Source organism: Mesocricetus auratus, unplaced genomic scaffold (genome assembly GCF_017639785.1).
Source record: "Mesocricetus auratus isolate SY011 unplaced genomic scaffold, BCM_Maur_2.0 Super-Scaffold_100004, whole genome shotgun sequence".
Lineage (NCBI taxonomy): Eukaryota > Metazoa > Chordata > Mammalia > Rodentia > Cricetidae > Mesocricetus > Mesocricetus auratus.
The window spans coordinates 99,353,003-99,380,878 of NW_024429189.1; the positions used below are offsets into that span (position 1 = coordinate 99,353,003).

Below are 27,876 nucleotides of genomic sequence, written 5' to 3' on the forward strand. Positions count from 1 at the left end.
CTATCTGAGCTCTTTGATTGGCTACTAGTCGTCCCGCCCTCCCGTCGCGTGGCTCCCAGAAACGTCATAGACGCGCCAAAAAAGAACGCAGGAGCAACTCTGAGTTTGCCTTACAGTGTTGTGCTCAGCTCTCTCTGCCCTGAGTCTCGCGGTCAGGTGTGCGGCGACCCTGGTACCCGGGTGTCCGCGTAGCCCAGCGTGGGGGTGCGCACCGCCTACGGGCGGGTCGCGAGCTGGGAGGACTCCGGCACTCCCGCAGTTAGGACGACGGGACGTGAGGAACTGCGGGTGTCTCTTTTCAGGTTTTCTTCGCTATGTTGGAATTGCACCGTTCCCAGTACGTTACCTGTTGGGTCGATGTGGAACGTGGTGTTGGGATGGAATGTCTCATCTTGAGGGTCCTGAAGACTTGCGTTTTTATCTCGGTGCTATTGCAAACAAACTTTCATTTAAAGTAGTTTGCTTATTTGCAGACCTTTTAGTTATTAACGAAATCCCCTTAAGATTAGAATAGGCTCTCCTAATGAATTTCACTGCAGTGTATGAAAACGTTATTAGTAGAGGGACCTGGAACTGACTTGTGAACCAACCATGTTTCTAATCTAAATTTAAACTTAAAAAAAATTAATAATAAAAAAAGAGGTGGGGGAAATCACATAGTGAGAATTCTTGAACAGAAGCAAAATAAAACCTGAGTAAAAAAGAAAATGTCATTAGTAGTTTGTAGCTAGGGAATTAAGAATTTTTAAGTGGAATTATTTTTCATGAGAACAGTTTTAGGACAGCTTGCCACAGAAAATAATACAAGAAAGACTGAGCTATGATATTTCCCTAGTATCATTCAGTCGAGAGTTCTGTTCAGCTATTACAGCCTAATAATAGTCTCAAACACTGCAAACAGGTTCAAGTTACGGTCTTTATTTCTCTGTTGGTGGTTCCTTGGAAACTGGTGCTGAATAAAAGTCTAGTGTACCTTGAGTCGTGATGGGGATTACAAGAGTAAGTACACAATACATAAAGTTTATACATAACATTGCAAGCCTATGTGCTAGTCTCAAATACAGTGCATTGATTTCCCCCTTTTTACTATGTTAATACATTTTTAGGCATGCTATTGACTTTTAGGAGACATGAGTGGTGCATATAGAGGGAGAGGTTTTGGACGGGGAAGATTCCAAAGCTGGAAAAGAGGAAGAGGTCGTGGGAACTTCTCAGGAAGCTGGAGAGAAAGAGAGCACAGAGCTGACCTGGGTAAAGCCACAGGAAAGCACACTTCTGGTGAGTGCATCCAATGATCAGTTGCTTGTCTCTTAGGAAAGGAACAACTAAAGGGTCAATAGATGGCTGAGTAGGTGAGGGTAACTGCCACCAAGCCTTCCCTAGGAACCCACATGATGGCAGGAGAGAGCTGACTCTTACAAGCTGTCATCTGACCTCCATGTGTGGACACACACATGGACACAGACAACATTCATAAACAAATGTAAAAAAAAGGCAATTCACGCACAGTAGACAGGAGGATGTAATTCTTATTGAAATATTGAATTTAGAATCTATTAATAGACTCTTGTGGAAGGAGAGACTGGGAAACAGTGCTTTGTTTTTTACTGACATAATATTCTGCTTTTTCAGAACAAACGTCACAGCCTTTACTTTTACAGTCAACGTTGGATCAGTTTATACCTTATAAGGGCTGGAAGCTTTACTTCTCTGAAGGTAGAGTTAAAGAGCTTAAAAGTACCAGGAGTTATATGTTTACCTCTGGATACTACATTTACATGTTACCATGATTCTGTTGAATATCTGATGTATGCCTTTTGCTCTTCCTAACATTCGTTAGGAGCATTGTTTTTATATGTGAGTCAGGAAAACAGAAACTAGTGTTTCAAAAAGGGATTTAATACAAAGAATTAGATATGTGTATGGAAGACTCAAGAAGCAGACAGGGAGTCCTGAGGTTACCTCCCAGAAAGTAGTGATTTCTGGACACAGCAGTCTGATCCCTGTGGCTGAGGGAGAACAAAAATCAAGACATTCCAAGGCTGTCAGAGGTTGGGAGTTCAGAGGTGGAGGCACAGAAAGGTGTGGCTTTAATCTCAGGGCACCCTCCAAAGCTGTGCTTTGGGACTTTGAAAGGCACTCAGCTTTGTGCTCACAACACAGATGAAAGAAGCGGATTGTGCCTGGTAACTGAGGACTTATCAGAATGTTGCTGGAATCCTGGAGCTTGGAACCATAGCTGTCCTTTGCAGTAGCAGAGATGCTGGAGCTTGGAACCATAGCTGTCCTGTGCAGTAGCAGAGATGCTGGGATCCTGGAGCTTGGAACCATAGCTGTCCTGTGCAGTAGCAGAGATGCTGGAGAGGTGGCTCAGAAGTTAGGCGTGCTTGCTGTTCTTCCAGAGGATCTGAGCTTGGTTCCCAGAAGGAAGCTCGCTCAGAAACCCTCATGACTCTGCAGACACCTGCACATGTGACATACTTCACACACACACACACACACACACACACACACACACACACACACACACACACACACACAGCATATAAGTAAATCTTAAATGAACCAAAACAAGAATAGTTTCTTTCATACTTCTTGCCACCTTCCGGTCCTTACAGTGTCTCCAGTTGCCTGGACCTTAAGATTGTCTGGGAACTTGGGCACAGATGTCAATCAGTATCACAGCAGGAAACAGAGTAATAGACTTGGAACCAAGAGTTAAATGCCACTTCAGGTTTGTGTAGAAAGAATACCATCTCCTATTAGACATTCTTGTGAACTGTGGAACTGCTGCTCTTCTGTCTTCTTGTGGCATCTACATGTCTACTGTATCTCTTATGAAGTGTGGTTTTTGTTCTTGTTTTTATTATAATTGTGTGCCCCGCCCCCTTCTATATTATATTGCTTGTGGTCAAGATCCTGTCTTGTGACAGACTTTCAGTATTCTGTGAATAAATTCTCTCCCCTCCCTATTGACTTGGTAGATGTGTTTCACAGAAGATCTTTATTCCTTTAGGATACAATAACTACCAACATGTTCATTTATTGTTCTAGCTCAGAGAACTGTAAGTGACCTTTACTATGGAATTCAGGGACACCCTGCTTAAAATTGACCCAGCTGCATTTCACTGGACTCTGTGAGAGAGAAACTTGAAGATATCATAAAACTTTGTAAAACTATTTTTAAAAGTAGAATTACAGTTTTGAGATTACAGTTAAGCTTTGGTCTGTCTCCAGATCTTTGGAAATAATTTGACGAGAGGCAGTATAACAAGTAGAATTTACTTTGCAAAGACAGTGATTATGCTTAGCTCTGCTGTTTGTGTATATGGCTTTGCATTTATTATAATGTTTAGTTTAAGCTTATTGCATAAGATATTTGAATTGACATACCCTTTGAGGAGTCTAAGACTCAGTAGAAAGTTTCAGGTTATTCAGTATTTTTCTTTTAGAATCTCAAGTATCATTCATTTATCAAGTATTCATTACATTTATCCAAGTGTAATCACAGTACAAACTAAGTAAGGGGAAAAGTTTATGGTTTCTAGGGATCTGTCTCAGGAAAATATAAATGTTGCCATGTGTGATTATTGGTGCTAATGCTGTATTTGTTGGATTAGTTTACAGTAATAGCTCTCCTTTTATTGAGAAGACTCAAGCATTTGAGAAGTTTTTCACAAGGCACATTGACTTTTATGATAAGGTGAGTGCTTTCAACAACACTGGCAGTCTGTCTTTATGTGACCGCTAACTGAACAGTGTGTTTCACGTGCTAGTGAGTATGAGCACTGGAACTGGATGTGTGTCACTTAGATCCTGGCTCTACTATTCACCAGCAGTGTGGATCTAAGTGAATTACATTCTCTCTGCTTTAGCTTTCTCATCCTTAAAGATATTACTATAAATACAAATTTCAAAAGTTTGTTAAATACATGTACATAAAAATTACAACATTACAGCTGTGTAATGAGACTTAGAATTATCACTAAGTGACCATTCCATGCTTTCTCAAAGTATATACTAAATGGTTAGTTACGGTAATTGACTCAAAAAAGCTGTAGCATGAATAATATAAGCCCAGAAACAGATCAGAAAAGCAAAGCAGCCAGCCACTAGAAAGTTCTCACCTCTGCCAATGCTCAGGCTGAAAGGCTAATCCCCTAGATCTCAGACTTAGACTGCAATGAGTTCCTGTCTCCTCCTGCCATGTATCCCTCTCTAGTGCTGGCCTTAAAGGTGTGCACCACCACCACTCAGCATCTCTGGCTAACTAGTTTAGCTGCTGGGATTAAAGGTGTGTGTCACCACTTCCTGACCTCTAAGACTGACTAGTGTGGCTAGCTTTGCATTCTGATCTCCAGGCAAGCTTTTTTAGATCATAAACAATATGTCACCACAAAAAGCAATTGTTTTATTTCAATTTTAATCTTTTATAGGATGAAATAGAAAGAAAGGGAAGCATTTTGGTGGATTTTAAAGAACTGACAAAAGATGATGAAATAACTGACTTGATACCAGATATAGAAAATGCACTAAGAGATACCCCTGAGAAAACCTTGGCGTGTATGGGTCTCGCAATACATCAGGTAAATTTAGCCAGCATTTTAAATGGAGATACCATAGAGTCAGTAATTTTGAAAAGGTGCTTAGCTTTTACTAATAGAAGTTGGTTAGAATTTAAGGATTGCAGACTTCCTCTAAGAGGTAACAAGTTCAGCCTACGTACAATTTACATGAATCAGTTCAATCTCATTAAAGATACAGAAGTTATACTTCCTTTTGGAGGAATTATCTTATTTCATATGAAAAATAAAACAAGCATGATGTTAGAAACTTGGAGCAAAATGACTGACCTCAGATGTAGTTTCTATGGCATCAGAAAAATCACTTATTTCTCTGAGGGTCCCATGTGCAAAGTGGGAGTAACAGTTGTGTGCTTGTATCAGTTTTTCTCAGGGACAGACGACACAGCACCTGAAAGCACCCGCATAAGTGCTTTCAGGTAAAGGGAAGCAGATCCCAGGACAGGCACAGATAAGTGCTGGTTGCCTTCAGAGGTGGGGCAGAGTGGGGGAAGCTCAGGGGAAGACGTGGGCTTATGGTAGGTCTTAAAGCAAGAGATCAGGGCATCCAGGTGCAATGAACAATTGTGTGCACTGCTGGAAACCCTGCACTGATCACCTTGCCTCTTGTCTTCAGACTCATCCAGTCCATTATTTCTCTAGCCAGGGAATCACATCATTCTTTCCTCTCTCTAACATGCTCTTAGGCACAGTTCCTTCCCAGTCTTCCTGCTCTGGCTTAAGCTGAGGCATGCCCTACAGAATTCTTTTTAGTGGAACCCAGTGGGTAATGGCTTTGAAGACTTTATGTGTACGAGTGTTTTGCCCACATGTACGTGTATATCGCGTGTGACTAGTACCCAAAGAGGTCAGAAAACGGCATTGGTTCCACTACAACTGGACTTATGGATCGCTTTGAGCCACCATGTGGGTGCTGGGAATTGAACCTCAGTCCTCTGCGAGAACAGCAAGTGTTGTTAACTGCTGAGCCATCTCTTCAGCCCCTACTGTAAGGACTTTAAGTTTATTTGGTACCAAAGGTAGGGATGCTGAAATTGGTACAAGTACAAGAAGATCCCAAATGAAACAATCTACTGCAAAATAAATTGTCTTAATCAATTATCAGTCTTTTAACTATCACAGTATGTTTATTTTTTCTGAGCTGTTCATGAGCTTTGGGTTCTCTATGAGAGTTCTGCTTAAAGAGTATTTAATTTTTCAATTTTTGACTAAGGTATTAACCAAGGACCTTGAACGGCATGCGGCTGAATTACAAGCTCAAGAAGGGTTGTCTAATGATGGCGAAACAATGGTGAATGTACCGCATATTTTTGCAAGGTGAGAAACTTGATGCTATTTTTTATCAGTAACTTTTTGATATTGTACAGATAAATGGGTTTCATTGTGAAACTTTTATACACACAAAGCATGACTTTGTTTTTAATTTTCATCCCATCTTCCACTGGCCTCACTTACTTCCCCTTTCAGCCTGTGACTAGACCCCGTCCTCCCTTAAATAGTCTCCGCTTCTATTTTAATGTATAGAGATTCCATTACCCTCTCTTGTTTACCCCTCCTATCTCCCTTCAGACTTGTCCTTTCTACTTTCATGTGTGTGTGTGTATGTGTCTATATATCTGTATTTCACATATGAGAGAAAGCATATAGTGTATATTTCTGAATCTTGCATATTTCACTTAAAATACTGATCTTCAATTCTGTCCATTTTCATGTGAGTGTCATAATTCATTCTTATTTATAATTTAATAAAATTCCATTATGTACCACATTTTCCCTCTCCATTTATCTATTACAGATACCCAGGCTAGTTCCTTGTCTTGGTTATTGTAATAGTACAGCAGTAAACATGAGTTTGCAAGTATCTGGTGTGCTCACTCAGAATCCTTTAGGGTTATACCCAGTAGTGGTACAAGTGAGTCATATGATAATTCTGTTTTCCATTTGTTAGGGTTATTGATTTACCAGCTTATAGTCCACCAGTAATGTTTGAGGGATATTGACAGCATTTGTTTTCATTTTTTTCTGATTGATAGCCATTCTTACTGAGTGAGATGAAATCTCACAACAGTTTTACTTTTCCCTGATGCCTGATTGACAGTGAAAATCTTTACAAATATCTGTTGGTCATTTGCATTTCTTACCTTGTGAACTATACTCACTGTATTCTTTCTTGCTCACATGTTTTTGTCTAATGGGAAGTATTTAAGAACAAGAACCTTGGGTTGGTGAGATGACTCAGTGGATAAGATAAGCTGCCACTGAGCCTGATGACCTGAGCTTAGGCCCTGGAACCCTTATAGTGGAAGGAGAGTCAACTCCCACAAGTTGTCCTCTGATCTCCATATGCACGCCATGGTACACTCGTGGCTCTTGCACACACAAATCAGTAAATGGTAAGAAAAGAAAAGGAGAAAAAACTTGAAAAACAGAATGAGAACCTCAGTTTATATAAACAAGGAAATCAGTGTTCCTTGCTTATTTGATACCTTAACCAAATTGCCTACTGAGGGTTATTTCATGAGATTTCTGTGATGGATTCTCTGCTTCCAAAAGGAACCTGTGAAAATACAACTCTCTGTTCATTGTAAGTTTATAAATAGACACATTCTTATTCTATTTTTAGAGTGTACAACTATGAGCCCTTAACACACCTCAAGAACGTCCGAGCAAACTGCTATGGGAAGTACATCTCTATAAGAGGGACCGTGGTTCGTGTTGGTAACATAAAGCCTCTTTGCACCAAGATGGCTTTCCGTTGTGCCGCATGTGGAGAGATCCAGAGCATCCCTCTGCCCGATGGGAAGTACAATCTTCCTACAAAGGTGATATGCTCTTTAACAAACTTTACCTTCTATCTTCTTTACAGAGGCACATCAGTTTACAGAAAACATTTCCCAGTGTCCGTGAACAGAGCTATTGCAGAACAAATGGCCTTACACTTAGAGCTCAAAACCACTAAACTATTATTTCTCATGATTTCTTACTTTTGAAGGCTAGAAGAACCCTCACCTGGGTAATTCTGCCTCTCCATCTCTATGGAGTTGCCATCACGGGATCACTGGAGCTGGTAGAGTGAGGTGTCCTGGCTGGGCACCTTTCTTATGGGCTTTTTGCTCATGTGATGGCAGTTCAGAGCAGGTTATCTGCTCAGGGCTGCTGATAGCTGCTGTGGAAAGGGATCAAATGGTAGGCAGAGCACTGCCTTTCATAAGCCAGCTTGGCTTTTCATGCACCGTCACTTCTGTCACAGCTGCCCGGATTCCGGGAGAGGAAACTCACTCCTGCTCCTGATCAGGATATACTGTTGCATATCTGCTACAATGCCTTAAGTTCATAAATGCCTCTTGAGCTTTAACACCCAGTAAGTGACTTAGGAAAACCTGAACACAGCCTACATATACAGTGAGAATTACGAGTCAAGTGAATACACCACACAGTGCAAAGGGGGCTAGAGGAGAGCCAAGGGTCAACGAAGGTCCTTAATGAAAGACGTCAAAAGGAAAAGGTTGGGTCAAAGTATGTGGACTGAAGAAGGGGCAGCCAAGGAGTTCAAGACTGGGAGAGTTCCTGGGCAGAGAGGAAGGAATAAGTACACGATGCGGAGGTAAGTGGGGAACTTTGGCTATTCACAGCAAAAATAAGTATAGGAAATGAGAAGGGTCAGCTAGAAAAGGGCCAAGAATGGAGACTAACAAGACGTGGGTGAGGTGGTAACTTAGTTACCTTAAGAGTGGTTCTCGTGTTGCAGTGTCCGGTGTCTGCTTGTCGAGGGAAGTCGTTTGCTCCTTTGCGCAGCTCTCCTCTCACCGTTACAGTGGACTGGCAGTTGATCAAGTAAGCACCTGGAACATTCTCTAAAAGAGTTGTCATTCTGCTGAGTAGTCTGTGGTTTTATTATATGTGTCCTGGCATTTGATCCACAAACAGTGCTTCTGTGATGAGTCTATTTTTTTTTTAAGGTTTGTTTATTATATATACAGTGTTCTGCCTGCATGTGTTCCTGCAGGCCTGAAGAGGGCACCCGATCTCATTACAGATGGTTGTGAGCCACCATGTAGTTCCTGGGAATTGAACTCAGAACCTCTGGAAGAATAGCCAGGTCCTTAACCTCTGAGCCATCTCTCCAGCCCTCCGAGTCTATATGTTTTAAAATGATAATTATTTCTTTGAAATTGATTGGTGTCTACATTCTAGAAAGGATACAGCTATTACATCCCATTGCTACTGAGAAGTGGTTCATTTCGTACTTAAGTGTAATATTCATTCATATTCCATGATGGACTATGATAATGTTTGAAGTTTTAGATAATCACTTAAAAGTAGGCTATTTTATGATATGTTCTTTTTTTTTCCCCAGCATTTTATACCACTTACTGTTGGCTTATTTTACTTCGTTTGCTTTCCAAGTACTGCATTATTTCTATATTTTCCAAAGAAGATTTGTTTTTATGTGTAGTATGTGTACATGAATGTATGCCATGACTGTGTGAGTACCCAAGGAGGCCACAAGAGGGACATCAGAAGCCAGAGGATTGGCGTGGGATTGAACCCCAGAGCTGTAGTTACAGGCAGATCATGAGTGTTGGGAACTGAACTTGGGTCCTCTGGTAGAGCAGTAAGTGCTCTTAACCATTAAGTCATCTCTCCAGCCTCCTCATTTATGTGTTTTTCATGTAGTCGTTCTAGCTTTTTTGACTATATGTTCCTAGCTTTTTTGACTATATGTTCATGATAACCCCCACCCCTGTAAAATAAAGGTCTGACAGCTCCTATTAAGTTCTTATTTTCCCTGCTGTTAGAGGGAGTTCTGATGTTGTTCTGACTCTCATTCCCTTTAGGTGCTGGGACCCCCCCCATCGTCTCTTTGTGTGCTTATGAAATGGTGAAGGAATATTCAGTTATCTTCCTGCCCCTTGACACTTTTTGTCCCTGAGTTGTCTTTGGCTGTCCAGTATACTATCCAGTACTTTCTCTGTAGACTTCCAGTCAGATACATCCCTTACATTGCCTATTGCTTTGTTTGCCTTACCCTTTCATTTCTCTGCATGCTTTCCAAATTAAGTTGGCTCTTTGTTGTATCATTTCTGGAAGTGTTTGCTTTTTATGTGCTTTGTTGCCATTGTATTGAGACTAATTGTAGTCTATGTGTAATCTTGTACCCACAATGTTGTCTTAGCCTCCTGAGCACCGGCGTTACAGACATGGCACCTTTACCTTGGTGGTTTTAATTTTCTGATTTCACACTTGTCCTCCATCTGTTCCCATCTCAGAACACTAATTTTCTTTTATGACATGCTCTTAGACTCCTGTTTTGTATTTTTTCTTCCTTTAATTACTGCCATTTCAGCGATGAGGTGAGATTGTTTGGAGAGGTGGGACCATCTCTGCTGCTCTCCGTGGGTTAGAGTTCCTCCTCCTCAGGCCTCCCAGAGTAGGTCGGGAGTTCTTGTTATTCTGAGTATTCTTGAGTTGTTTTGAGCTTTTTAAAGGCTGAACTGAGGAGACTTTATTCTGGAGTTGAGAGAGCCTCGTGAACATCTTAGTGCCCCTCTTATAAGGAATCTGCCCATTACTATAGACAGTGTTCCTGCTGCCTGGTGGTAAATTCTCACTGTTTCCTATCTGACTGTTCACTTCTTCCAAAGACATTTGAAATACTTATTTCTTTACTGTCCGTTGCCGCCTGCCCTCGACTTTGAGAGCCTCTTGGGGCTCTGCTGAGAACCTGGGTGCCCTTCTCTGTACCCTTGTGAGTTTTGTCTGTGCATCTGGACTTCACTTCAGCCATCACTACTTCATTATTTGCTCTTTTCAGAATTTTCACTAGTGCCTCATTTGCTAATGGCACTTTGCTTGTCTTCCCTTCTTTGATGAGTCTTACTTGTTGGATTCTTGAGGGATTCTAGGAGAAATTAATACATATGTTCATTCTGCCATAATGAATTGGAAACTGTTAAAGTGATTTTTGAAATACCTTTGAACTTCTTAAAAAGCAGTCTGCCTTCATCTAGAATAGCATTGTACAGATCCTGAATGGTCACTGTTTGAAGAAACAACTGGAAGTAAGATGTATGCTAACTGAAAATTGTTGATTGTCATAGAATACAGGAGCTGATGTCTGATGCACAGAGAGAAGCAGGGCGGATCCCTCGAACAATAGAATGTGAGCTTGTTCATGATCTTGTAGATAGTTGTGTCCCAGGAGATACAGTGACTATTACTGGAATTGTCAAAGTCTCCAATACTGAAGAAGGTATGTTGTAACGGTGATATGTTAGCTTTTTTTCCTCTGTGTAAGATACTTCTGCATCTCAAATAATTTAGAAATTCCTTGTTTCTATGTAAGATGAAGTGTTGTAGTCCTCAGGAAGCCGAGTAGAAGGATTGTCAGAGTTCGAGGTTAGTCTTGAGGCTCTTTCCCTAAAAAGCCTCTAGTAAATGAATAAATAAAATCACTGAGTCATAAATCCTGTTTAACACCCAGTCAAGTTGTTTTATGGAAAATGAAAACAATACATTAATATTTTGAATTTGCAGGTTCTCGGAATAAGAATGATAAGTGCATGTTCCTTTTGTACATTGAAGCAAATTCTGTTAGCAACAGCAAAGGACAGAAAGCACAGACTGCGGAGGATGGCTGTCAGCATGGGACACTGATGGAGTTCTCCCTTAAAGACCTGTATGCCATCCAAGAGATCCAGGCTGAAGAGAACCTGCTGAAGCTCATTGTCAAGTATGTCTTAGTGACCCGAGCTTTGTCATGGATGTGCATGTCAGTGTGCTCTTGGTTAGTTGTCAAAACAACTAGTCAAAATGGTCAACAAATGAGTCCGTAGGCCACATGTAGCCTATGGCCACATAGGCCACTGTCTTTTGGTCAGGACTTGTGAGGGCGTTTGTGTTTTTGAATGGTTATTAAAAAAAAAAATGAAGAGGACTTCATTACACGGTATTATATGAAATTCAGGTTTTCAGTGTCCAGAAATAAAGTTTTCTTGGAATAGAACCACATTCATTCACTTAGATGATGTCCTAGCTGCCTTTGCACTGTGGTGACAGAAGTGAGTAGTAGCAACAGGAAATAATACATAAGGGGATACTTATGCCTTTTTAGAAAAAAATGATACCTAGCTTAAATGATGACTGTCTCACACAGAAAGTTTGCTGTGTGGTTGTGGTTTGTAATATACTTACCATACTTGACATAGTATGCTTTTGACATTCTGACAATTTGGGGGTAATTTTGAAGAAATGAGGAAAATCAAGAGACTGAATAAAAAGTTACCGTACCTAGGAGATGAAGAAGGATAGAACGCATTCTATGAAGAAATTGATCAAGGCTTCAGGCTCTGAATTGAGTCTTTCTGCTTTTCGTGTGTCAGTTTGCCAACTGAGGAAAGTTTTGAGTTACTTGAGTTCTTGTCTTTAAACTGTCCAAATTTCCCACCAAATATCAGCGTGTGTAAGCTACATAGGAATTGTCTGAGCAGGCAGGCAGGCAGGCAGGCAGGCAGGTACCCCAGCAGTGGCCATGATGAGACTCAGACACCAGTCATTCCTCTTAGCGGTTATCAGTGAAGCAGCGCGTAGTGCCTCTTTTTTGGCACTGCTCACCAGTTTGCCTGTCGCTAAGTATCTTATGATTTGAGTCAGTCTCTCAGTGAATCTAGAGCTTAGAGGTTGGCTAGGCTGGGCAGTGAGCACCAGGGATTCCTGTGTCTCCACTTCCCCAGTGGTAGGATTACAGCTTTCCACTATACCTGTGGGTTTTTTTGGGGGGAGGAACGTTGTTTATTTTTTGTGACAGGGTTTCTCTATGTAGTCCTGGGTGTCCTGGAACTCACTCTGTAGACCAGAGTGGCCTCAAGCTCAGAGATCTGCCTGGCTCAGCCTCCAGAATGCTGAGATTAAAGGCAGGTCCCAATCACCCAATTTACACTTGACTTTTATGTGGCTCTGGAAGTCTGAAATTGTTATGCTTTTCCAGCAAGCACTCTGTAGGTTGAATCATCTCTCCAGTCCTTGTAGATCTATTTCCTTATATTCACACTTAATCTGACCTTTCTGAATTGAACTGAAAAGAAATGAAATTTTACGCCACTTTGAAATAGTAATATTTGTGCTGATCTCACTCGTTAGTGTTCTCCTTTTGGTGACTTGACGATACAGGTCTAAAGATGTCTGTTTTAACAAAACAAGGAACTTGGGAATGTGGAAAACCTGATAATAGTGCATTTTAAGTGTTAATCCTGTAAGATCAGCTGTGTATTGAGTTACTTTAAGATGTTTTCCTGCACCCCTTCAGAGAGGCATGGATTTTAAAACAAAATCCCTTCATAGATTAAGTAAAACTCAATAAAGTTTTCTGCAAGAATAATATTTGTGTGGTTGAGGAGATGTAAAATTTGCTCTCCTCTTAGTTACTAAGTAAGGAAATTAAGCAAATTGTAAAGTAGATCTTCAATGCACCTATGCAATTTCAGTTAGAATTTATAAGATGTATTCTATTTTTCAGCTCACTTTGTCCTGTCATTTTTGGTCATGAAGTAAGTATATTACTTCACCTTCATTCAAAAAGTACATTAATGCTAACAGTAATGAGATATTTTAATATGAATCATCATTCTCTATAAGTTGGTTATGTGGGAGGCAAATAATAGCCCCCTAGAACTGTTGACAGTTACTGGGAATGGACACCTTTGACAAATAGACAAAGTAATTAGACATTAAGTTAAAGTAGGCACCAACAGGTATTTTTCACTTGGGAATGGATTTATGAAGTTGCTTTTATCAATTTCTAAGATACCACTGATTTATATACTTTTAGTCTTTTAATTATTCATGTTGTAGAAGTTTGTTTCTAGATGTTTTTGCTTTTTGAGACAGGCTTTTGCTTTGTTGCCCCACGTAGCCTTGAACTCATAACCTTCCTGTGTCTGTATCTCAAGCTCTGGGAATGTAGACATGCTGGCTTTGTTTCTTGACTTCATTATAAAAATAAATAAATAAAAAAGTTCAGCCATGTTTAAAAGTAGCCTGGCTGGGGTATAGCTCAGGGATAGAGTAGAGCATTGACTAATTAGGCACTAAGCCTTGGGCTCCATCAGCACTGTGAAGGGGAAATAATCACCAGGAATGCCTCTTGCTAGTCATCTTGATGTTTTTCGTTTTTTGTTATCTTCTTCACACAAGCTTGTTAAAGCAGGGTTGGTGTTAGCACTCTTTGGTGGTAGCCAGAAGTACGCAGATGACAAAAACAGGATTCCCATTCGAGGAGACCCACACATCCTGATTGTTGGAGATCCGGGCTTGGGAAAGAGTCAGATGCTGCAGGTAGAAAATCAATATTTAGTATTTTGCCTTTTGTTTATATAATGTATGAATAATTGGCAAGTGACATTTCTCAACGTATAGCATGTTTGGGTTGCAGAGGATCTAGGGGTATAGGAGAGTTGGAGTTTGTGTGAGTTATACACGTGTGCCTTCCTGCCACACAGACCATTATTACCCCTAGTAATGCTTTGCTAGTCTATTGTGATGTGACTACAGCCATGAACAGAATAGTGAAGGAAGTAAAGCTGGGTCATGTATTCCTTCCACACACATACCTAAGCATCTTGTTAGGGCTTCAGAATATTCTGGTAAAGGTAAGGGGTCTCTCTGAGTACATCATCACCATTTCTCTGAATCCAAAGCAAAGCAACTTTTCTGACCATTCAGTTGTTACCCACCAAAGAAGATTCTGTCTCTTTTAGCCAGAGCCTGATGGTGTATCCTTATTGGGTTCATTCATCATGGCTCTAGAAGGTAGTTGGTTGGAAAGCTTGTGCTTTTCTGAGAGTGATACCCAGCTGTGTCCTTCTTAAGGATGCCCACAAAGTCCCTCTTTCTTGCAGCTGTCCTGTGCTGATGAATCTTAGTCTAGCAGTTGAGTGCTCTGGTTGTAGATTACACTTGTCTTTGAAACTTAGAAGATAGTGTAGGCAGCCTGAAGTTAGTATTTGTATTTATGTAGTGCTCTACAGGTGGTCCTGATGTTAGACAGGACTGCTTTGATCTTGACATTGCATGTCCACCCTACCACCCTTCACGTGGGTCATCTTTATTCTTCCTTGTGGTTGAATACTAAGCCAGTCTTTTTATTTAATTTCATTTATTTATTTATTTATTTATTTATTTATTTGGTGTTGGATTGTTGAGACAGAGTTTCTCTCTGTAGCTTTGTAGCCGACTGGCCTCAAACTCCCTTCCTGCCTCTGCCTCCTGAGTGCTGGGATTAAAGTTGTGCACCACCACCATCCGGCTAAACCAGTCGTTTTAATTCCTTTAAAACATTGCATCCTTGTTTGGGTCTCTGGCCAGAAGAGCCGATTTTAACTTGTTCTGAGCCCTTGCAACAGCCTGATATCTGAGGCAAATGTTACCTAGTTATAAATGAAACAAAGTTTATAGTACAAGTGAAAGCAAAGAATGAAGAGATAGCTTAGTTAAAAGCACTTGTTACTCTTGAAGAGGACCTGGATTTATTTGGTTTCCCATACCCACATAGCAGATCACAACTGTGTCTCCAGTTCTAGTGGCTATGACAACCTCTCCCGGCCTCCACAGGCAGTGCACACATGTGGTATACTTAATACTTTCATGTAAAACACACACACACACACACACACACACACACACACAATCCCAAAACAATAAAAATAATTCTTTAAAGCTCTAATATTAGAGGCCAGTTTTTTAAAAAATTGGGCCAGCATTATTGGGAACCACTTAACATTTATATTCTTACTTTCTTCTGACCACTTAGTAAACTACCCCACTCTCAGATCACTGTAAGACTTCTCAAAAAAGACTAACAAAGAGGCCTGAGAATGTAGTCAGTTGATAGAAAGCTTGTCACACACAGAGCAACTGTGGTGGTGCTCCCTTGTCACACACACAACTGTGGTGATGCTCCCTTGTCACACACAGAGCAACTGTGGTGGTGCTCCCTTGTCACACACACAACTATGGTGGTGCTCCCTTGGGAAACCAGCACTTCAGTATCATACTGTGTATCGCATAGTGAACTTGAGGATGACACCCTCAGCTGATGAGACCTGTCTCGGGAGAAAAGTGTCTCAACTTTTGAAAACATTTGCTACTCTTCTAGAGGACCCTTTTGGTTCCCAGTACCCTTGTCAGGTGACTCAGAATCATCTGAAATTCCATGTCCAGGAGATCTGCTTCTGACTTCTATGGACACTAGCACATTTGTGGTACACACACATAAATGTCCATCAAAAACAAAAAAGACTTCAGGGAACACTTAGCATTAACATATGTTATACCCCTGGATTTGAGCCAATGACTGGTCAGTGATTCTTTTTTTAACTGTGGGGTGTGTGTGTGTGTGTGTGTGTGTGTGTGTGTGTGTGTGTGTGTGTGTGTGTGTGTGTGAAGGCAGTCAGTTGATGTCAGGTGTCTTCCTTATCACCTTGCACCTTAGTCTTTGAGATGGGGTCTCTCGCTGAACTTTGGAGCTTGTCATTTTGGGTAGGCTGTCTGGCCAGCAAGTCCCCGGGATCTGCCTGTTTCCACTCCTGAAGGGCAGAGATTAGGAATATTACACTGAAATGTCTATAAGGAAGCTGGGGATCCGAACTTAGGTTCTCATGCTGCATGGTAACAAAAGCTATCCATTGAGCCATCTTTCCAATCCTCTGAATGATTCTTTTAAACCTTTTGTTTTTAATAGGCAGCATGCAATGTGGCACCCCGTGGTGTGTATGTCTGTGGAAATACCACCACCAGCTCTGGGCTGACTGTAACTCTTTCAAAAGACAGTTCCTCTGGAGATTTTGCTTTGGAAGCTGGTGCCCTGGTACTTGGTGACCAAGGTGAGAGAAAAAAGGGACTAAAAATTCTGGGGCTTTAAAACTTTTGTCTTTAGCCAGGCAGTGATTATGCACGCCTTTAATCCCAGCACTCAGGAGGCAGAGGCAGGTGGATCTCTGTGAGTTGGTGACCAGCCTGGCTATATGTTGAGACCTTCAAAACCAGCACACACTAGAGGACAACAGACAATCCATAGGGGGAGCCCTGTGTGGGGCCTGTTGTGTTACAGTGTAAAATCTAAAACTTTTTTTATAGTTTTAAAGAATTGTACAGAAAAAACACAAGTGTATGTGAACTATGGGCTGCAGAACCTGAGATTCCTACTTCTGGCCCTTTTCAGAAAAGGTTGGCTGCCTCTCACTTTATACTCTGGAAAGTGGGAGCCAACAGATTTTGTTGGCTTGATCTTGTTCCCACCTCATTCCCTCCTGGGAGGACGTGTGCAGTCAACTGAGATTTTCAGTAATACTGTCATTGTCAGAAGCATGGACGGGACATCTGGGCAACACGGGAAGCATGATATGCCTGCCCACAGCCAGCACTGGAGGGAGGCTCACAGAGCTCCACTGGACAGCCTGGCCTCCCTCAGGGATGGGTGGCCCTCCCCATACAGGAAGCTAGGTGGCACAGAATCCAGTTGCTCTTGCTTCCCCTTCCTACGTCATTTGCGGGTTACAAAATGTAGTCTACAATCTAATTAAACTAACAGAAAAGGGAAAAGGGTGGCTCACAATTAGAGCAGGGAGAGTACTCGTAAGAATGACAGTATAAACAGGCTTATGCAGAAGAGCCACTAACCATGAGCAGGATAAACAGAGCGAGACAGCTGTGCAGAAACAACAGTGAAAGTTCCCTGTCTGGGCAAAACTGAAATCCAAGCAGCGATAAAAATTCCCCATGAAACTTTAAAGAGTTTAACGAGAACACGAGTTTAATGAAATAAAGTGAGATAAGTACAGTAGATTAAAAAAAATTGAGGCTCAGTATATGAGACTGACAAATGTAAGGATATAGAGGAAAGCCTTACAATAGCTCCAATAAATAGGAAAGAAAAGAGCAAAGTTCTAAATAATAGGACTTTGAGCAACTGTAGAGATAACAAAAAAGGAAATGCTACACAAAGGGTAATTGGTTCCATAAAATAGGAACCTAGAAGTGGCACTGGGTTGAACTCATGGATGTGAGACTAATGTGCCTCAGGCTCAAATCCCAGCACAATAGGTATCTAGATCTGGCAATGTAAACAAGGTAAGAAGCAGTTATTTCTCACATGTGCTTAGCTGGCAAGGGTTAGGTGGCCGCAGAGTACAGATAGTTTAACCACAGGAGAGAATCCCCTAACTGGTGTGGAGAAGTGGGAAAAAGCACACTACCAGGTGTGCGGACGATCCCCAGTAACTTGTGCTTCAGGCCCAACATCCCTGGTACTCAGAGAGCCTTTGGTGGTGGCACTGTGTGTTTAGTGTCCCTCAACTGCCATCTATACCTCCCTTTACAGACCATGTTTGAGTCTTCCGACTGGAGCTATGTTCTTCCACCCAAATCATTCCTGCAATCCCCCGAAGACTCAACTCAAGGGGCACCTTTTTCTTAAGCTCTTATGAATTCCCCTAGTTTAACTGCACTCTGCTCCGGGAAGCTACCACCTAATCCTGCAAGTCCTAAGTGGTCCTGGGAATGCAATTCTTAGATGTTTGTGTCTAACCTGACTGGCTAAGTCTTGATGCATTTTAAGACTTGCATGTCTTCATTTATGGATCTACCACATAGTGTGTTACCCTGGAAAGTGGTTAATAATGCACCAGGTTTAGTAATAAGATAGATGTATCATTTGCAGTAAAACAAATGGCAGTTCTCATTAGTTAACATTTGATAATTTTAAATTCTGGAAACAAATAGAAATAATCATTGTGCAGTAACTTCTACAAATTTGAAACCTGACCAGAGAAAGATGTTTTTGTCTTTTCCTACTGTGCTTGTAGGCATTTGTGGGATAGATGAATTCGATAAAATGGGGAACCAGCATCAAGCCTTGTTAGAAGCCATGGAACAGCAGAGTATTAGCCTCGCTAAAGCTGGTGTGGTTTGCAGCCTCCCTGCAAGAACTTCCATTATTGCTGCTGCAAATCCAGTTGGAGGACACTACAATAAAGCCAAAACAGTTTCTGAGAATTTAAAGTAAGTCTCTTCAAATGTGTGTGCTGTGCATCAGTAAGGAAAAAATAGTTGAGTGTATCTGTGGATGGCTCACAGAAGTTACAGGTCTCCAGTAAATGTTCAGAAATGTGCGTGACTCCTGAAAAAACAGTGAGGTGCCACAGATAGTCTCCCAGCCTGGCAAAGGTTTAGATGCAATTCTCAGTGTTAGCAGACTGAGAAGGAACCCTTACATGCTCTGTACGTTGAAAACTTCCTTGTATTACTATGTACATTGTGTTTATTCTAGCCACTCAATGCTTAGGAAATCCTGATTGTAGGTAACATCTCCATAGGCGTGCTTCTAGAATGTGTATTGCAGTGTTATCACCATCAAAAGTCAGTGGCAGTGGGAAGCAGCAGTGAGAAGTAAGGGCTTTGCATGAAGGGACCCTGTCCACTTAGCTGAGTAAGAAGGCTGTGTCATGTACTTAAGAAGTGTCGTTTCACTTTTTCAAGAAGGAAGTTTATCTTGTGTTTGTTTTTGCTCTTTTTTGTTGTTGTTTTGTTTGCTTTGTTTTTGAGACAGGGTTTCTCTGTGTAGCCCTGGCCTGGAACTCTCTGCAGACCAGGCGTGCCTTGAGATCTGCTTACCTTTGCCTCCTGAGGGCTAGGATTAAAGGAATGTACCACCACGCCTGGCTTGTGCTTCCTCTTCTAATTCATTTTGTACAGACTTAACTGGTATTAAAGTGAGAAGACGGCCAGGCGGTGGTGGCGCACGCCTTTAATCCCAGCACTCGGGAGGCAGAGGCAGGCGGATCTCTGTGAGTTCGAGGCCGGGCTGGACCGACAGCCTCCAAAACAATACAGAGAAACCCTGTCTCGTAAAAACCAAAAAAAAAAAACCAAAAAAAGTGAGAAGACAGAGTACCTCCAGAAAGAGTAGGGCCTTACATGTAGTTGGGGACAGCTTATTTCTTTCTTTTTTTAAATTTACATTTTCTTAAAGATTTATTATTTTTATTTTATGTGTATTGGTGTTTCGTCTACGTGTCAGAAGAGGGTGTTGGATCCCCCTGTAACTAGTTGTGAGGGCTGTGGGTGCTGGGCCATCTCTCCAGCTCCTCTCCATCCCCCTTGCTTTTGAGATGAGGAATCTCACTATGTTACTCATTTTTTATCCTAAACATAGACTTAAGTGACCCTTTGCTGCCTTCTTCTATCTTCTACTGTCTTCTCTAGTCTTTAGAAGCTACAGGTATGTGATGCTGTCCACAGCTAATGTTAAACAATTTACACATCTTGAGCTGGGAGTGGTGGCACATACCCTTAATCCCTGTACTTGGGAGGCAAAGGCAGGTGGATCTTCTATGGGTTTGAGGCCAGCTTGGTCTGCATGGTGAGACACTGTCCAAAAAAGAGTAATTATAAATAAATAAACAATAATAATAATAATAAATTTTGCCGGGTGGTGGTGGTGCACACCTTTAATCCTACCACTTTGGAGGCAGAGGCAGGTGCATCTCTGAGTTCAAGGCCAACCTGGTCTACAGAGTGAATTCAGGATACCCGGGGTTACACATAGAAACCCTGTTTTGAAAAAACCAAAAATAATAAATAAACTATTTAAGACATGTATACATCTAAAATAAAAATCGTCAGGCCAACAAGATCAATAGGTAAAGGTTCAATCCAGAACCACATGTGCTTCATGGTACACATATATATATGCATACAAATTTAAAGACACATTTTAAAAGTAAAAAATAAAACACAATTGCACTTGGAGATTTAAAGTGTGTTTATCACTGCCTCCAGTGAAGTCACTCTTCTACTAGTGGAATTTCCTTAGTAAAATAATGAAATTCTCTTTCATAAAGTCTGTATAATCCTGTTGAACAAAACCTACAGATGACTTGGTTTTGCTTTTAGCACAAGCATTCTTTGGTGGTTTCATCAAATTCTTCAGATTCTAGGTTGATTTTTCTTGTTTCAAATAGGAACAGTTCCTGATTGACTGAGTATGATGCCTAAGTAGAATGTGGCATCTTTACTCCGTTGCATTTAAGTGGGCCATGAGTAAGTGGGCTGCAGGAATGGCTCAGCAGTTAAGAGCACATGTTGTTCTTGCAGAGGACCTGGGCTTGGTTCCCAACACCCATGTAGCAGCTCACAGCCATCCTTAATTCCAGGTCCAGGGTACCCACCATCCTCTTTTGACTTCCACAGGCACTAGGCACACCTACATGCATAGACACACATGTAGACAAAATACTCCTACACGTGAAAGAAAAAAATCATAGGAGAGAGCTGTGAAATCAGTGATGATAGCCTCTGTGCACATGAGCATTGCCAGTGATATCATATGGATCTCAGTGACTTTGTTATATGAGGAAAGACCATTTGTACAGCTGCCAGGCCTAAATAAATACAGCTGTCATGCCTGTGGTGAGTTGGAACATGTAGCTGTACTAACAACTTATTTCTTTAACCTAAAGCTTGACTGTTCTAAAGTTCTACATGGAACTAGTAAGCAAGTAAACAGTTCCTTAGGCTTTTCTGTTTTGATTCAAACATTGCTGCTTCTTTCTTCCCTGCTTCTTAGGATGGGGAGTGCCCTACTGTCCAGATTCGATTTGGTCTTTATCTTGTTAGATACGCCGAATGAGCAGCATGACCACTTACTTTCTGAACATGTGATTGCAATAAGAGCTGGGAAGCAGAGAGCTGTTAGCAGTGCCACAGTAGCTCGTGCGCTCAGTCAAGATTCAAATACTTCTGTACTTGAAGTGGTTTCTGAGAAACCATTATCAGAAAGATTAAAGGTATACCTGTTTTTTTAATCATTTAGTTTCATTGTACTTAAATGTGCGAATTCCATGTGTGAAGGTGGCTGGGAATGTGTCATAGTGGTGTAGCATATGCTTAGCATTATACAGGGCTCTAGATATAATCCTCAGCATTTTACCCACCCACCCCAATAAAATCCACCTTCCTCCTATTCCCTAGACATTTACATAGTCCTTTGGAATCACCTAAGGCAGTAGTTCTCAAACCCCTGTAGGGTTACATATCTGATGAATAATACCCATAGGACACCTGTGCTAGCAGGTGTCCCCCTCCCCCTTTGGGACAGTCAGTGGAGGCTGGGGCAGGGTGGGCAACAGGGGCTGACACAGGAACTGCACCAGGGGGACAGAGTCTACTGAGAAGATATCCTGCATATCAGAAATTGACATACAGTTCTTAACAGTAGCAAAATTAGTTATGAAGTACCAACAACAGAATTTTATGGTTGGGGGTCACCACAACATGAGGAACTTGTATTAAAAGGTTGCAGCATTAGGAAGGTTAAAAACCATTGAGCTAAGGTGATTGAATTGAGAACTGTAACTATACATAGTGTTTGGTTTATTTGGAGAAGTTTTCGGGACTTTTTTATTTACCCAAACAAGCTAACTTTTTTAGCCATTTTTTTTAATACTACTCTAGGTGGCTCCTGGAGAGACGACAGATCCGATTCCACATCAGCTGTTGAGGAAGTACGTTGGTTATGCACGGCAGTATGTCCACCCAAAGCTATCCACAGAAGCTGCTCAGGCTCTGCAGGACTTCTATCTGGAGCTCCGCAAGCAGAGCCAGCGCATGAGCAGCTCACCCATCACCACCCGGCAGCTGGAATCTTTGATCCGTCTGACAGAGGTTTGAGTTTCCTATGTTTATGCTGTTTGTGGCTGGAGGAAGAAGGGAGGAGCTCAGTATGATGCCACAAGTCTGTAAGCTCAGTTACTCAGGATGCTGAGGCATGAGGATTGCAAATTGAAGGCCTGTCTGAACCACAGAGTGAGTCTAAGGCCAGACTAGGCTACTTAGTATGAGACATGTCTCAAAAATCAACATAGAGGTGATGGTAGCTCAGTGGTCTAGAGTGCTTGCTCAGGGTGTGCAAGTTCTAGGTTGTCTCCAGTACTGTAAGAGAGGTTGCTTGTGTGTGTGTGGTGTGTGTGTGTGTGTGTGTGAGACACTATGATTTCTCCTTGATCAGTTTTCTTCACTGTTGTCTAGAAGACATTAAAAAAATTTGCCAGGCATTGGTGGTGCACACCTTTAATCCCAGCACTCGGGAGGCAGAGGCAGGCGGATCTCTTGAGTTCAAGGCTAGCCTGGTCTACAGATCGAGTTCCAGGACAGCCTCCAAAACAATACAGAAAAACCCTGTCTCGAAAAACCAAAAAAAAAAAAAAAAAAAAAAATTTAAAAGGATGAATAAATGGTTTTTTTTAGAAGATTTCTTTCTAGGCATAGGACCAGTTTTGCCAAGCAGTGTCAATTTTTTTAATGACACTGTCGATTCCTGGGGTATCTGAACAGTGGTTAAATGACCTAGAATCCAGGGCTTGCACGTTGAGCATATGGGAACATGAAATGTGTCGAGTGTCTTGGTCACTTGATTTGATTATGTGACAGGTCTGTAGGCGTAGGCAGCCATTAGCAGCACTGTTTGTCACATTGCACAGTACTCTGAGTACTGCTGCAATTAAATTAGCTGCAACAGATGGTAAGATTCTTTTGATCCTGAAATATAATTGACCCCTCTGTTGTTTTAGTTCAAATAAACTGTGATTTCCTGAAAATAAAAGGCAAGGACAAAAACATTTTCATAACCAAACCTCATGAAATGAACACTCAGAAAGAATGTTAGTAGGGAAAAGTAAATTTTGGCTATCTTTTAAGCTTTTTGTACTCTTGTCTAATTTTAAACACATCTTTATTCTTTGGGAATTGCACATATGCATACAGTGTATTGTGATGTGCTCACACCCAGTCCTCCCCATACAATGAATAATTAAGCTTAGATACAACACACCTTCACACATAATGGTGACAATGTTTATCATTTATTTTAAATGGTTGTTTTCTTTCACAGGCACGAGCAAGGTTAGAATTGAGAGAGGAAGCAACTAAAGAAGATGCTGAAGATATAATTGAAATTATGAAACATAGGTACGATTAACACTAATTTTACCTTTATGGATGGGGGGCAGTGCATACACACTGTGGTCATCAGGGGACAACTAAAGTCAGGTTTTTCCTTTCTCCATTTACATTCCAGGGATTGTCAGACCTGGCAAATGCCTTTACCTGCTCAATCATCTTGCTGGCCCCTTAATTTCTGTAGGAATGATTTTTTCCCTTTCTCTTTTTCTTTCTCACCTCCCTCTCCCATCCTCATTTTAGGGTCTAGCACTTGTGCTGTCCTTGTAATTGTTCAGGAGTGTTGTGCTGATCACTTCTCCCTTCCCAATAGGGAGGCTTCACATTGCTTTGCTTATGTTCACTATGGTTCTGGCCTCACTGTGGCCGCTTCTCTCTGATTATGGGTAGAATGGCACCCTGCTGCTCCCTAAGGCTTGAGCAATAACCCGCAGCTTGTTCCCTGCTCTTATAGGCAGTCTGTGGAAAGAGAAGCTCTCTTTAATTCAGTGTGTCCGCCACAAGGGGAGAGAATAGTTTGATCAAGTGGCTAGGATTACCTAGTACTATCAGACATTGAGAGCTGGTTAGACACATCAAGTTCCTATCTGTTAGAACTAACATGCTTTCTTAGTCTGTGAGAGCAAGGACCTTATTCCAGTGTCTTTTTAGGGCCCACAATCATGGCTAGTACGTGGTATGAAACATACTTTGTTAATTCATTAATTAAAGTATACTCTTTAAAAAAATTTCCCCCTTTATAGTTCCTGTCTCTTCTGCGTCATTAAAACCACCATTAATGTGTTATCCTGTGAAATTACATTAACTAGGAAGCAGAAGCCTGAGCGAGAAAAATCTGAATCTTGACATAGTTCATCTGAGTTAGCATAATACATACTTGGACATTTTTTGAAAAGTAAATGTTTTTATTTTGTAAACAGTTTATATGTGAGCATTCTTATTTTGTTGTTTTGTTTTTGTTTTTTGTTTATTTTTGGAGACAAGGTTTCTCTGTGGCTTTGGAGGCTGTCCTGGAACTAGCTCTGGTACACCAGGTTGGTCTAGAACTCACAGAGATCCACCTGCCTCTGCCTCCCAAGTGCTGGGACTAAAGGCGTGCGCCATCAACACCTGGCTGTTATGTGAGTATTCTTACACAATTGAAAATATTCTAGGAACAGTAAGCTGCCTGCTGAGACTAGTTTGCTGTGAGCTTTTCCATTTCAGGGGAGTATGTCAAATAATTTGTGTATCTTTTTTTCAAATGGAAGCAAAAAAGCATGGATTAAAATTCCAGTTGTAACTCATTAGTTGTGTAACATCTAGAACGTCATTCATCCTTACTTGCCAAAACTGCCTTCATCTGTAAAATGAAATAAGGATAATTCCAGGGCATAATGTTACTAGGATGCCGCCTGTGGTAAATAAGCACAATTACCATGTTAGTAATTCAGAGCAACTTTGACAATAAGGGAACACTAATTCATTACATAATTCAGGTGAATTAAAGCTGAAGGTAGTAAATAATTTGCACCTGTTTTACTTGACTGATACGCATTTTTGTTTGCCAGTTTGTGACCTTTCAAGGAACAGATTGTGACATTTCAAGATCATTTCTAAGGACTCCTTAAGAACGAACAGTGATTAGATTTGTTTACCACTTCCTAACAGGTGACCAATACATATTTGATAATTCCCAAGTACAAAACTTCACCTGTTAAACAGGCTGTGGGATTTTATGTGTCCCATTGTATACATGGAATCATCAGTAGAGCTGGATTACAGGGTGGTTAATAATATCTTTAATGGGTGTTTGCAGATTCCAGCCAAAACTCACTGTCAGATACCTATCCTCCCCCCCCCCCTTTTTTTTTGTGATACTGTAAAAAAGAGAAAACAGAAGTGAGGTTAGTGTCTGTCATCACTGCCAAGTCCAGCATGAGTATTCAGTTGAGTATTTGTTTTTCAGATTTTTTTTATGGGTATGTGTAGTTAAACTTTTCTGTTTCCAAATAACCACACAGAGATCTGTTATTATCTATACATGTTCAGCCGATAGCTCAGACTTGTGCTAACTAGTTTTTTTGTTTGTTTGTTTGTTTGTTTGTTTGGCTTTTTCGAGACAAGGTTTCTCACTAACTAGTTCTTATAACTTAAATTAACGCATATTTCTTATCTACACTGTACCAGGTAGTGGTACCTTTTTTCACCACAACAATTTCCTCTTGTTTCTGTGTCTTCTCACGACTCCTGAGACTTCTCTCTTTTTCTTCTTTGCACTCTTTTTTTGTCTGAAAGTCCTACCTAACCTCTACTTGTCCAGCTATTGGCTAGTCAGCTCTTTTTTAACTAGTGAGAGCAATACGTATTTACAGTGTACAAAGATTGTTCCACAGCAGGTGTGGGTGTTTCGCTTGCACATATCTCTGTACCATATGCACAGTGCCTTCAGAGGCCAGAAGAGAGAATGGAATGCCATGGAGTTACACGTGCTTGTGAGCTGCCATGTGGCTGCTCTTAAACCTGAGTCCTCATTTCTCCAGCCCCCCTAGAGTTAAGCATCTTTTCTTTGCAGATGCTGTGGTAGTTAATGATACATGTTTACCTGGGAAAGCTGAAAATATTGTGTTAGAAATTAGTTTTATTAATCAGAAAGAATGTTTTGATATTTATAATATTTTTTCAACTCTTCATGTTTTCATTTCATGTTAACAAATTCGTTTTGGTTGAGATAGAATCTCCTTCCATAGCCCTACCTGCCCTGGTACTTGTTATATATTTCAGGATGTCTTTAAACTCAAGAAGTTTTATGCCTTAGCTCCTGAGTACAGGGATTGCAGGCATGTGATAGTTATAACTTGGAAGCCTAGTCCAAAAATATCTGTAGCCATGCTACATGAGATAATCCTTTCTTCTTCATCTTGAAGCATGCTAGGAACTTACTCAGATGAATTTGGGAACCTGGATTTTGAGCGATCCCAGCACGGCTCTGGAATGAGCAATAGGTCAACAGCAAAAAGATTTATTTCTGCTCTCAACAGCATTGCTGAAAGAACTTATAATAATATATTTCAATTTCATCAACTTCGTCAGATTGCCAAAGAACTGAACATTCAGGTATAATAACTTAAATACTTAACAGTTTTTTATAATAATTTCAGAGGGTCTCTATTATTAGAACAAAACCACTGTTTGTTTTTCAAGACAGTTTCTCTGGGTAACCCTAGCTGTCCTGCTACTCTATCGACCAGGCTGGCTTTGAACTCAACAGATCCACCTGCCTCTGTCTCCGGAGTACTGGGATTAATGGTGAGCGAAACCATACCTGGCAAACAAAAGCACTCTTTAGTTTTAAGATTCTTTGTTACCAATTCTCAAGGGTTTCTGGAGTTTTGTTTTGTTTTTTGAGACAGCGTTTCTCTGTTGGCTTTGGAGCCTGTCCTGAAACTCACTCTATAGACCAGGCTAGTCTTGAACTCAGAGATCTGCCTGCTTCTGCCTCCCGAGTGCTGGGATTAAAAGCATGTGGTTTTTGACATTTTGATAGAGTGACTTTTCTGGAAAGACTTGGGCTCTGTTTTTTCCCTGACTGTCCTATGCTGGCCATAGTGATGACTGATTTCTCATCTGTTGAATTGATGTGATCCCACCTGCTCCTCCTACTTCAGCGTTCTAATGGAAATTCAGATGTAAGGTCGTGCAATTTCAAAAGCTAGTCCAAGTTGGAATTCTTTGCTGTTCAGAGTGCTGTAGGAAGCATATCCTATTTTATTTGCCAGAGAAGCTTGTTGGGTGTATATCGTTTGGCGAATTACTGGGCTGACTGTGAGTGTTTGCTTCTAGGTTGCTGACTTTGAAAACTTCATCGGATCACTGAATGACCAGGGTTACCTCTTAAAAAAAGGCCCAAAGATTTACCAACTTCAGACTATGTGACAGACTTACCACATAAAAGCCACCTCTGGTTTACTGATAGCTCAAAAGCGTCTTAATTACTAAAACTGAAATAAGTTCTGAAAGATGACACACAGCTCCTAAAACAGGAAAAAGGTGTTAGTTATGGTCAGCTGAGAAGTGGTGAAATTGTACATTAATAATTCATAATTTATCCAGAAGATTAAAATTAAATTGTCTATATTTATCTAGTAACATAAGCATTATTTATACTTCTTGTCATGTTTTTATCAGTGTTTCATAGTTTTGTATATCAGGTGTCTATCAGGCATTCAGATAATACATAAACAAATGAGTATGTGTTCTGATGAAACTTTATGTACAGCATTAAACTTTGAATTCCATAAAA

The 27,876-nt window shown here is 40.9% G+C and overlaps 1 protein-coding gene across 9 annotated transcripts; it reads left to right on the forward strand.

Annotated features, from left to right (window-relative positions):
- The first annotated feature begins 43 nt into the window (after positions 1-43).
- On the forward strand, positions 44-27,876 carry Mcm8 (minichromosome maintenance 8 homologous recombination repair factor). 9 transcript variants are annotated; one of them, XM_021226368.2, is made up of 20 exons: positions 44-337; positions 902-999; positions 1,107-1,278; positions 1,633-1,716; positions 3,621-3,703; positions 4,437-4,586; positions 5,797-5,900; positions 7,207-7,405; positions 8,332-8,417; positions 10,685-10,836; positions 11,121-11,316; positions 13,099-13,129; positions 13,776-13,916; positions 16,321-16,462; positions 18,443-18,638; positions 21,205-21,424; positions 22,092-22,301; positions 23,527-23,603; positions 26,501-26,690; positions 27,417-27,876. In XM_021226368.2, the coding sequence occupies exons 3-20, from the start codon at positions 1,131-1,133 to the stop codon at positions 27,507-27,509; spliced, it is 2,502 nt and encodes an 833-aa protein (XP_021082027.1). In that variant the 5' UTR covers positions 44-337; positions 902-999; positions 1,107-1,130; the 3' UTR covers positions 27,510-27,876. The 9 variants fall into 9 exon arrangements, 8 of the variants coding, with proteins under 8 accessions (XP_021082027.1, XP_040602283.1, XP_021082028.1 ...); XM_040746349.1 differs by having other exon boundaries at positions 1,126-1,278; XM_021226369.2 differs by lacking the exon at positions 902-999.